General features: G+C 51.9%; 1 protein-coding gene across 4 annotated transcripts in view; it reads left to right on the top strand.

Annotated features, from left to right (window-relative positions):
* Kcnip3 (potassium voltage-gated channel interacting protein 3) overlaps positions 1-12,163 on the top strand; it is a 64,744-nt gene that overhangs the window by 7,898 nt on the left and 44,683 nt on the right. For 3 of the 4 annotated variants that reach the window (XM_028754545.1, XM_028754537.1, XM_028754548.1), the window contains exon 2: positions 2,490-2,655. In XM_028754545.1, the coding sequence (XP_028610378.1) occupies positions 2,490-2,655 (166 nt within the window). Of the gene's footprint in view, positions 1-2,489; positions 2,656-8,630; positions 9,045-12,163 lie in introns of those variants that run through there. The other variant, XM_028754550.1, reaches the window with a different exon arrangement.

The raw sequence follows: 12,163 nt of genomic DNA on the forward strand, positions 1-12,163 counted from the left end.
ACACACACACACACACACACACACACACACACACACACACACACACACAAGTAGTCTCAGAGCTGACATTCTGGCGAAAGTAAAATAACAAGCTATTTGATGCATCCAGGAGCTGCAGCCACAGAGCCTGAGGTAGAGGCACAAGGAAGTGACCTAGTTAGAGCAGTGCTTCAGGGGTCTGACACCTGAGTGTGGCCTTGAGCATTCAGAGGACAAGCATCCAGTGCAAGGGTCAGCAGATACTCAATTCTCAGACAGTGCGGTGCAGAGGAGCCAGCCTGTGAGGAGCACAGTGAGCTCGGGGCAGGCATGTGACATGGTTTGATTTGCAAAGTGACAGAAAGCCATCAGGGACTCTGAACAGGGGCAAACGGATGCTTAATGTCTTCCACTGTCCTCAGTGACCCAGAAGCCCTCACTCTGTCACCTTCCCTCACAGAACCCATAAGAATGAAGGGGCAGTGGGGTCACCTCCCTCCCCCCAATGCCTTTGAGCCTGGGAGACAAGAAGAGGGTGTCAGGAGAGCTATTTAACATCCCTTGGCAGCTCAATCAGACCCTCTCCCAGACAGACAAGTGTCAAATATTCATGAAGATGACCCGTGTTCACCCATCTCTGCTCCTGCCTTCTTCACGGTGGGATGGGCCCAGGCCACAGGCTTGACTCTTCTGTGAGAGAATGGACAGGTTTCCTTTTCTCTGCCCTTCTTTCTCTTCAGAGATCTCTGCTACCTCATGAAGGGAAATTATCACAGCCCTTGCCTTGAGGGGCTCAAATTGAAAGTTCTGGCCACTCCACCAGGTAGAGGAAGCCAGTGTAGTGTCTAGATATCACCCTGACTCTCTACCAGGGAGAAAAAATGGCACTAGGACCCCTTAGCCCAGAGCATTCATAAACGGTTACTTTGGGAGATTGTAGATCTGATTAAGGAGCCCCAGTACCCACCTTCTGAAATCTCTCCAGGGACCTGGCCCCATGAACAGCCACTTTGGAAGCCTGTGGGCAAGATTATCTGAACTTGGGGTCAGAATGCCACATCACAGTGTGCTGTGTGCCCACACTCCTCAGGGATTTAGTTTCCTTACCTGTAAATAGGTGGTGTGACCCATCTCACAGGATCATGACAAAATGATGCACAAGGGGGTCTCAGCCTGCCCTGGGGGGACCACAGGGCCCACCACACTTGCCTAGGGTTTGAGACAAATTCTACTGGTGCCAGCACTGTGGGTGGGTGGGGGACTTCTAATGAAGTGCCCCTGCTAATGGCGCTGAGGCTCTGAGGTCCATCTTGGCTTCTGCAGTCTTCAAGCAATGAATTCATGAGAGAATGAAGGACCGGCTCCCTGACCCACCCTGCCTCCTACTCCTTGACCAATATACAGATTTTATCCATCAAGGCTGTTCCTTTCCTGAATGAGAGGCTTGATAATGTAGAAAGTGCCTCTGACCCAGCCAGGGCAGGGTCTGTAGGAGCATGTGCCTGTGTGTGGCTCTGTGTATGTATGTGTACACACATGTGTCTTTAAGTATGCGAGTGTGTATGCGCAATATCTGTAGGGAGCTGCCTCCTTCTGTATCCCTGGCATCCCTTCCCTCCACACCAACGTTCCTCACTACCAAGCGAACCTTGGGGAAGGGAAAGAATTGAGGGGTTGTTGCTGAGAGTGTGAGGTGACAACTGCGAGCCAAGTCCTACCTGTTCCATCGCTGTGCTAGTGGGAGACAGGACACAGCTGAAGCAACCCAGATGCCCAGAGGGCCATCATGGCTGACTGCAGCCTGCCCAGCCAGAAGCTACCCTGCCACCACTAGGGACTAATGAAGGCAAGACGGTTTGATGGACAGGATTGAAGGCCAGTATTGCCATAAGCAAACAAACCTCTCTGCTCTGAATCCTCCACAGTGGCTCCAGGCTGACCTTTTCTGATTCACACCTACTCAAATTTAGATCCTACTGTCTCTCAACACCTCCCACCCCCGGGTTCCCCTAATTAGCTGGCCAGACGGCCATGGGCAGGCTTCTTTAGATGGTCACACAGATTTTCATCCACAGCAAGGCCCTTACTGGGAGAAAGGAAATGCACTTACCTCATGGTATCACCTGTGTGAACCCTTTCTCTTCTCTAGGCTTCGGTGAGTTCTCTAAGGAGCTATTCAGCTCTGTCAGCCAGGCTGATGAAGGGGGGAGCTTGAGATAAACAAATCTGGACTCACTTATGGCCTTGCTTCTCTGGAACACTTCTTCTTGGGGCCCTGCCCTATGCCAGAGCCTGAGTGCAGGATGGAAAGAAACCATGAGGGACAGTGGGGACAGCAGGGCTCAAGGGGTGGGGCTGAAGGGGGTCTTCCAGCCAGCACTTGCAGAGTTGGTTCCTGATTGGGTTAGGACTGGCCTCACCCAGGATATCAGAGTGGCCGATAGGACCTTCTGGAGGTCCCTCCTGCGAGCCTGTGCTTAGTAAGCCTCCTCCCTCCATTCCCTCTGCAGGAAGCAATGAAGGCATCGGATGGCAGCCTCCTGGGAGACCCTGGGCGCATACCGCTGAGCAAAAGGGAAGGCATCAAGTGGCAAAGGCCACGATTCACCCGCCAGGCCCTGATGCGTTGCTGCTTAATCAAGTGGATCCTGTCCAGTGCTGCCCCACAAGGCTCAGGTAGGACAAGAGTGACTGGGGTCCAGACAGACAGTAGAGATCACGCTGAGCTCTGTCTTTCCTGAGGCCACAGAGGCCACCTTGGGCCATACTGCCGCCACCTCTGTTGGGAAATGTGTCTCCATTCGTCCACACTCTCCCTTCACTGATGTTGCACACAGAGACCTGAGCTCTGGTACAGGATTGTAGTGCAGGACATGGGGACAGCAGACCGGGACCATGCACAGGCTTTTCAGAGTGCCTGGGAGACAGAGGCCGGCTGGAGGCTGAGAAGCCAGGCTCTCCTCCTGTGCAACTATCTTCAACATCTCACCCATCCTTTCTAAGTCCTCCATAAAAAAAGGGCCCTGGACTTACCCACAGGACAGATCTAGTACCTCCTGGTTCTTGCCCCATGTACCCAGAGACAGAGGCTGGCATGCTGGAGTGTTCGTGGCATGGGAGTGAGGCTAGCAGCAATAACTGCTTCTTCACAGCTATTTGGAGGTGTTTGCAATGAATAGTAGTACAGAAAATGCAGAGGCAACATCACAGAGCCCCTGCAGTCTCTCTCACACACACTCACACTTTTGCACATGAGTGTGCATACACTCATACATGTGCATACGTGTACATATGCCATGCATGTGGAAGTGCAATCCCATACCAGCATTCCAGGATCAGTTGCAAGGTCCCTCCCTATACCACAGATGTTTTCGATGGCATAGAGGCATGTATGAGAAGCTATCACCTGCACAAGGTCTATGCTTGGCCTGGAGACCTGCTTTGTGTGTTTTCTTAAACCACGTGCTCTTGCTGTGTGTGGTCTCCAGGGAGCCTCAGTCTCTTTGTCGGACAATGGGCACAGTCGGTGTTACTAGCCTCTCAGGTTGGCTGGTGTTCCTGAGTGGAGGAGAGGTAGCCTGTGCATGTGTATGAAGCGACAAGGCTGCTGCATCCTAAGACCTCATCTTTATTGGCAAAGTCTACCCTGACTTGCTCTTAGCTTGATTCCATTCCACGAGAGCCCCGCCCCTTGTGAACTAAGGTCATTTTAGCTGACACTTGTCTCCCAATCTTTCCCATGGAAGCACTAGCACATGTGGGGAGCCCTTCCTGGAGCCCAGCTGTTTTAAGGTCTTGCAGGCAGCAGAACGTGTATGATTTGCACTGGTGTGAAAGTGTTTCCCACTGTCTACCAGAGTGGGCTCCAAGAGCTGTGGTACTCTGGTGTGGCCTTTGAGTGTGTCCATCCCACTGTCCACCAGAGTGGGCTCCAAGAGCTGTGGTACTCTGGTGTGGCCTCTGAGTGTGTCCACAGGACTCAGCTCCACCGAAGATGGCTCAGTTTTCTGTCCCCTTTGAAGTCTCACTTCCTCCATATCTGTCATCTTGAGTTTTCCTGGACAGATAGAATATGACAACTGCAGTCAAGTCCTCTGTCCTCCTCCATAAGTGCCACTCTGACCCACAAGGCACTGGGCAGTAGTGGCTCTGGTTGGGACTGTACACCGGTGAGGGCAGTGCCATGCTGTGGTGCACTGGGTGGAGAGTCCGAGAGCAAGCAGGGTGTTTTCACACCCCATTCAGGGTGACTTCTTAGAAGACAGAGCCTTTTCCCAGTCACTCCCTTCAGAGGTACACAGTACAGGGTAAGGCTGGGAGAGCATGGAGCAGCCCAGCCCAGCCTGTATTTGCATGGATGGACATGTTTATCAGAAGTTGCCGAACACTGAGAGGAGATATGGCTCATGGGAAGCAAGCCGTGTTAAGCTGTGTGAAGCTCCCTTGCTCTCTTGCTTCATTTTACTTGAGAGTCCACAGGTACAGAAAAAAAAAAAAGATTAAATGGCTTGTCCAGTTCTCCAGAGATTGGGGCCCAGAAGCACCTTCACCTTCCAGGCAAGGACCCCACAGGATGAGGAGTGAAAGTTCCATATGCCCTGATTCCCTTGAGTGAGCTCCTGGGCTTCAGCAACCCAGTCCGGACACACCCATCTATGGCCCTTAAGGAAGACTCCATTGATGTGGCCACACTGGCGATTTTGTGTGCGTGTGAAATGCCACTCTGTGATGAGTTTGCTTCTCAGGCTCTGGGTACACAGAACAATAAGCACCATTCAGGGGATCTCCATCACATGTCCAGCGAGGCCTGCCACGGTTTCCTGAGCACTAGGTGCCTGTGCAGTCCAGCAGCCCAGATGCTGCCCTTGTTGGGGTTTTTCCATTCAGCTGTAGAATCAGAAAAACAGGTATCTGGGATTGCTGAAAGTGAAGTAGGCCCAGCACAGTATCCCTAAGACTTCAGTGAGTTGAGACCTCAACACAGAATAAGCAAGACTCAGGGACCTCAAGGTGGGGGTGCAAAACTGGTCCAGTTATGGCTGTGCCCTGGGAGTTATCAGGGGCACAGCAGCAGGGTCTCTAAGATGCATGGGTCCAGAGGTTGGGGGCAGGGCAGGCAGCTTGACTCCCCACCCAGAAGCAGCCATTATTAGCCCAGGACCCTAGGGACACCTCCTCAGTGTGCCAGAGCTGTGACTCTGGCCTCCTCTGTGGGTGGCCCTTTCTGGCAGAATGCCTTTGGAAAGAGGCATGGTTTCAGCTATAGCCGATGCCACCAACTGGACAGACCTGCTTCTCAAGTCTGCCTGCCCAGGAAGTCGGTGAGATTTGGGTTTCTTCAATTATCTAAGTTAGAATAAAATCCTCCCCAAATGGCCTGGGGTCCTGGCTGCCTGAGTTAAGCAAACAGCTGAGACCCTGGGTCTGGAGAAAGTCACAGAAAAGGAGGAACAGGGAACCACAGTGTGACAAAACCTATATCCCAGCTGTCACACTGCGCAGCTCCTGCTTCTGAGTCACACAACACCACCATTCAAGGACCCAAGGCTGTGCTCCCAGCCCTCCCAATGTGCAGACCCACAGACTCATCAGTCATGCAAGTCATGGGGTCGGTACTGATTCAAAAAAGGACTTAGGGACTCCCCATGCCTCAGGCTGCAGCATGGAGTGGCCATCTTTGATCGGCTCTAGAGAGTTCTCAACAGAGCAAACCAAGCCTTCACACCTTAGGGGTCTACACCGTCTGTGGCCCTGCCTAAGGAGCTACTGTAATTCCCGTTGATGTTGATGAGTGTTACTAGGATTCCCAGAGACACCACTGAGCTGAGACTCTGTCCTCCCTTGCTCCTCTGTGTTACTCTGTAAGCTGCCCCAGGAACAGTACTATTACCTACCTGGTTCTTATCAACTGGCCCTTTCTAACTGATTAGAGCAGCCTAAAGGGACCAGGTGACCATCTTAGCCTTTGGGGCAACAGACCCTTGGATGTCTTCCCTTGGGGCTTCTACCTCTAGAGTCTAAATTCTCTCAAATGAAACCCAAAGTATTGGAGACAGGAAAAAGCACTGAATAGGTAGGGAGCTTGAAGGACCACCTCTGGCTTCACCTGGTCTCTGGGCCACCTTCTGAACAGAGAGGTAGATGAGTACTGTGACCTGTGTACGATCTTGACCGAATCATGCAGCTGCGTCCAACCTTCCCTGTTTTTAGTAGGCATGTCTACTTACCCAGCTGTGCCAGGAATGGGGAGGCAGGAAGAATAGCAGGATGTGGAACAAGCCCTTTGATTAATGACAGTGACGTATGTGATCTCCGAGTGTGGTGTGCACAGCAGCAGGCGTGCTGGAGGGTCTGAAACCAGTCAATCTCAGCGAGACTTAAGAGTGGCCCCTTGTCTGCAATTGATGGCTACAGCTGAGCTTGGCTGCCACCTGCTGGCTAACTGTGCACATGACAACATGCAGTCAGGGCAGCCAAGAAAGGGAGGCTCTTCTCTTGAATGCTGTGTAATATCAAATAGGATAAGTGGTACTTTGTTTACAGGCAGGTGCTGCCACGGCTAGGAGGAGAGGCCACCTGGCTCCTGTGCTGTCAGGCACCTGCCCAGCCCTGGCACCCTCTCAAAAGCATTTAGAAAGGATTCATGCCCCAGATGGGTCCTTCACCGACCATGTCCCCCTTCCACCTCCCTGACACTTGACCTCATGGTTAACCACAGGCCAAGATCAATGGGAAAGGTTCCTTCAGGCCACAGTTCCTCCCAGGCAACGCAAGAAGCATCTGTACACATTCTCCTCTCAGTACCACAAGGATGAGAAGATGTCCCTTTCTACTGCCCTTGCCCCGAGGTGCCTCACGGCTCGGTGTCACTTTTCCTGCCACCCTGTCAGTCACATGTGATTTTTCTCCAACAGAAATCAGTGTAGTCAAAAGGAAGGACAAAGCAGCAAGGGCTGAGCTGCCTGCCTGTCTGTCCACCCCACACTCTGGCTTGGATCTCACCCACATCAGCACACCTGGTGACAAAGAGACACATACACAATCCACTAAGGCCTGAGGCCAGCAATAGACTCCCAGTTCCTGGGGAGGGGGAGCTCAGGGCTCATGGCTATCCAAGCAACTACAGACTTCAATCTATCTCCATAATAGCCCAGTAGCCTGCAACTAGCTGTGTGCAGAGGAAAAGAGACTATTGCCAAAGAAACATGTTTTCTGGAAACTTGAGTGCATGTGGTTCGCTTGTCGGGACCTGCATGGACCCGGAGGGTGTCACAGCTTGCCTTAGACACATTTTCTATGGTTGCTACATACACTGGTTTAGTAGATACAAGGCCTGGGCTGCCTGCTGGCCCTGCTGCACAGCTTTTGTGTGTGTTCAGTAAATAGCTCAGAGCAGCATACATGACCAGGTACACAACAAGTGTCACCAAATCCTGCAGTTTCTTCACCTGGGAGAGCGTACAACACACCCCCGCTTCTGCTTTGGAGGAGGCAATTTGATTCGCCTACCTCTGTATGTAACAGAAGCTCTGAGCAACAGTGGCTCCATTCGAGTTAGGAAGTGACTGCAGACGTTTGGAAACTCTGCTCTTTGTCCCCTTCCTTCTCAGTTACAAAGTGGTTACTTCAGCTCTAGCCATTCTGGCGTCGTTCCTGGCAAAAGAAAGGAAAAGACACATGGGAGGAGAAAGTTTGGCCAATTGTGTCAGTAAAGCAAGACAAGCACAGAAAGTTCTAGAAGGCTGTTTACATTTCACTAGCTAGAACTAAGCCACGCTGACTGTGAGGAACATGGGAGAATGGCACTGTTGTTTTTCTGTTTTGCTTCGGGACAGGCTCTCATACATTCCAGGTTGGCCTCGAGCTTGCAACGTAGCTGGGGCTGACTTTGACCTTCTGATCCTTTTTGTTATTTTGAGACAGGGTTTCTCTGTATAGTCCTGGCTGTCCTGGAACTCACTCTGTAGACCAGGCTGGCCTCGAACTTAGAAATCCGCCTCCCTCTGCCTCCCAAGTGCTGGGATTAAAGGTGTGCGCCACCACCACCTGGCTCTTCTGATCCTTTTGCCTCCAATCTCTGTGTAATAGGATTAAGGTGTTAGCCATGACTTTTTGCTGGGGGTTGAACCAAGGGCTAACATGCAAGGGCTTCATGCATGTCAGGTGAGTGTTCTACTGAGTGTGCTACATCCCTAGCCTAGACTAGCAGCTTCTGGGACATATTCCTCCCTCTGACAAATCCTGACGTCTACAAGTAAAAGCAGAGAGAGGACTGGTTGCCTTGTTGGTGCCCAGAGGTCCTGAGCAAGCTGACAATTACCAAGTGTCCAGTAAAGGGAGTGGGGAGTCAGCAGTTCCTGCTCCAGCCATGCTCTTGGTTGTCCCCTCTCCTCATGAGAGAAACCACTTCCTCTCTCTGTTTGCTACTTCTCAGACACTCAGGTAGGACAGGATTCTGGGTAATAAGTAGAAGCCAGGAGTCAAGAGGAGGCCAAAGGCTGGGACGGTGAGAACAGGCTGTGGAAAGTCCCTGGCCCTGTGAGGTTCACACCCTGAGTGGCAAGTCACACAGGGCGCCACCTCCTCCTGAGGTGCAGAGCAATGCCCACCCCCTCTCAGGCTTTTTGCAGCTGCTGACACTTATTTGGGGAACAGTGAGCTTCTGGGTCCGGGAGGTTGAGGAGATAAATGCAGGTACCAGACAGGCTCAGGGAGACATAGCAGATCCTAGGCTGAGGGGCTGTTAGTCTTTGATGCTTTCCTAAGACCAGGAGATAGTGAAACAGGCCAAGAGATAGGCTAAGACCAAGAGAGAGACTGAGAGAGATTTGGAAGAGAAGCAGGCTAGAAGCAGACTTGCTAGAGAGGGCAAATCCTGCCTGAAGAAGGGTGCTGAGCCTAGGGTTTGGAAAGGCCGCCAGAGAACCAGGACCCGGGCAGCACCATGTCAGGGTGTGGCGAGGGCTGCTACCCGAGACTGCAGGAGTGTCAGCATGGCTGTAAGAAGCACCTGGGGGACATCATCAGCTTCTTCTTCCGCTTCATCTCCGGGAACCTGGCTCGAGGTGAGGGCTGCCTTGCTGGGACAGGGATACCAGGTGCCAAAAGATGCCATTTTGGGGCTGGGGACTATGGCTCCTCCTTTTGGGATGGGACATGGATAAAGGGGCTTGGAAGCAGGATAAGTCTCTGTGCTTTATACATTCCCACAGAGACCCCTGGCCCTCAAAAGGCCAAGCCAAAGGCTCCCAGACTCATAAGCCTGGAAAGAGATGGGTGGCCAGGATCCTTATCTTCATAATGGACATGAGCCAGCCTAACTGCTCTAGAGAGCCCTCCCTGCCTGGCACTTGTGGGCTCCCCTATCCTCACTGCTCCCCAGCTCCCTTTCTCCCCAAGGACTCTTCCATCAAAGCCAGTATGGATCTATTATGCCATGCAGAGGAGAGAGAGGAAAGAAGGGGGCCAGTGTGTATTGAGACTGTATAAAGGAGATCTATCAATGACAGCCTTCTTCATGTCTTCAGAAGCCTGCTCACCAGGAAGACCAGACAAGAAGCCTAGATCCGGCCTGGAGGTGGGAGGAGGGAATCTTCACAGTAGGCTATTTCTATGTGCTTCTCTGCCTCTCATCCAAGCTTGGCAGGGCTGGCTGGCTGGCAGGGGCACTTCCTACCCAGAAGGAGAGGGAATCTTACAGATGGGGATCTGAGAACTGGGCTGTTAAAAGCATCAGACCTTGAAGCTCAGGACCCCCTGGGCTCTTTTTCCTATCCTCTTATTGGAGGAAAAGGACATAGGCTAAAGTAGTCACATGACTCCCCAAAGAGACTTATAATTAAATCCATAAAACAAAGAAGAGCCCTCATAGGCATGTGACACACAAAGCAGCCTTCTGCTTCAGGGAGCTGTCAATGGCCCAGAGGGGTGATATGCTAAGCAGTGAGCAAGCCAGACAAGGTGTCAACCTCACTCTTTGGGGTGGAGCCTAGTATAGGGCATCCACATGAGAGCCAGGCACACCTAAGAGCCACCAGGCTAGCAAATACCACGTTGGTGGTGGTGGTGGTGGTGGTGGTGTGCGCGCGCGCATGTTTGTGGCTTGGGCATAATGACCAGAGGGCAACTCTTTGGAGTCTGTTCCCTCAGTCCACCTCCACATGGATGATACACAGGAACAAAACTCAGGAAGTCAGACTCATTTGGCAAGTGCCTTTACTGGCGGAGACACCCCACCAACCCACAAAGAGCATTTATAAGAAGAGAAGCATGAAATTGCAATACATTTGCCCATTTCTAAATCTATGGGAAAATAACGGCTTAAACACCAGAGTGATGAGAACATGGCAAGAGGGGAGAGAACCTGGAAGATGGATCCTAGCTCTCTTTCGCCGGGTGCACAAGGACTCTGTAGAGCGTGCTCTCTGGCTCCAGAGTGGTGGCAGATATCCAGACCATATCCATGAGCAACCAGGGAAGCCACAGTCGTTGCCTTGACCTTGTGCCAGGCGTGGGTCAGACCCCTCACCCTGGTCCTACATCCCCAAGTTCCCCTCGGGTCACTGAAGGGCTTAGATGGGGAGGAAAGACCTCAGTCTTTTCCAAGATACTCTTCTAGACTGTAAGGAAGTCACAGAGCAAGGCTACCTCCCAAGTCCCTTAGTATGACCTACAGAGCCATAGCTTTGTGTTGTCCTTGGGACTTCTGCGGAAGCTCATGGGGAAAGATACAAAGAACCCAGAGAGTGAGAGATGAGCCTTGTGCATGGGTCCTCATCTCAGAGCCCCTCAAGACAAGGTAGACAGAGGCCAGGGAGGGCTTCAGCTAAGGCAGCAGAGAGCCTCTCTACACCTGTCACAGAGCCCATCTGACCTGAATTGTCCAGGTACCATTCTGATGCCCTAAAAATATCCTCCTACAGCTAGATGCAAGTGCATACCCAGGTTCCACTGAACTCCTAATTGAAGATGCTAGCCAAATGACAAAGCTGATTCCAATCAGAAGGAAACCCAGAGAGAGCTTGGAACACACAGGGCACAAGCAAGATGGCTTAGTTATACACAAATGATGGGAAACAGACCAGGGGGCACGAGCAACCCACAAGGGCATCTTCTCTACCAGAGAAAAGAGGAAGCCTCTTAGATATGTGCATCTGGGTACCAGTCATAACAACACCCAGTTCTCGCTGGCAAGTCAGGTGATTCTGAAGACAGGCTGCTGCCTTCATTTGCACAGTTTGTAAACAGAGTCCCATCTGCCAGGCTAGGCTCCAGCCTCTCACCACATCCATTTCTTCATCTGTAAGATGAAATGGATATAAAAATGAGATCGAGATGATCATGTCGAGTGTGTCGAGTGAAAGGAGCCACTCTGCTTTCTGCTTTTATCTTGTTGAGCAGGCTCCTGGATTGGCTCTGTTCTGTATGGTGCCAGACATTGAGCAAGTCCCTCAGTTTATTTATGCATCAAATGGACACAACCGCATGTTCTTTGGGACCCCACAGCAGCGGCTGGGCAAGCAATAATGGGACATGACTTTAACACTGAGCCGAGGTTTCTTCCGTGTGTCGATTAAGTTAGTGTCCTCGTTTGTGACCGAGGACAGAGAAGATGAGTTTTCAAAGTCAACCAACTGCGCTTTCTCCCCAATCTGTTTGACCAGGCACGAGGCCTGGGGGTGGGGGTGGGGTGGGGGTTGTGTGTGTTATAGCTTCTAGACTCCCACAGGGAAGGCTGACTTCTCACCTCTCACCCCTCACCTCTCACCTCCTACCTTTCACCTCTTACCTCTTGGTAGCCCTGTCCCTAGCTGCTGTTGTCTGAATTCTGGAAGGTCCCATGCTCCACCATTGTGTTGTGCACCTGACAAACCTTTCCCAGGTTTTTTCTAGTGAGGTGGACCCCATTAAAGCCTGCCACAAGCAGTGTAACCACATTTCTTCTGAGGTGAGTTTTCTGGGATGATAAGGCTGCAATGGTCCAGGTTCCTTTCTGCTCTAATCTCTGCCCATTCTGGCTCCTTCCTCTATAAGTCCAGATAAAGGGGAGAGGGGGAAGGGCACACTGGAGCATGGACTGATGGGGTGGGCTGGAGCACGGACTGATGGGGTGGGCTGGAGCACGGACTGATGGGGTGGGCTGGAGCACGGACTGATGGGGTGGGCTGGAGCACTGACTGATGGG

This window comes from Grammomys surdaster, unplaced genomic scaffold (assembly GCF_004785775.1).
Source record: "Grammomys surdaster isolate TR1022 unplaced genomic scaffold, NIH_TR_1.0 129, whole genome shotgun sequence".
NCBI classification, from domain to species: Eukaryota; Metazoa; Chordata; class Mammalia; order Rodentia; family Muridae; genus Grammomys; species Grammomys surdaster.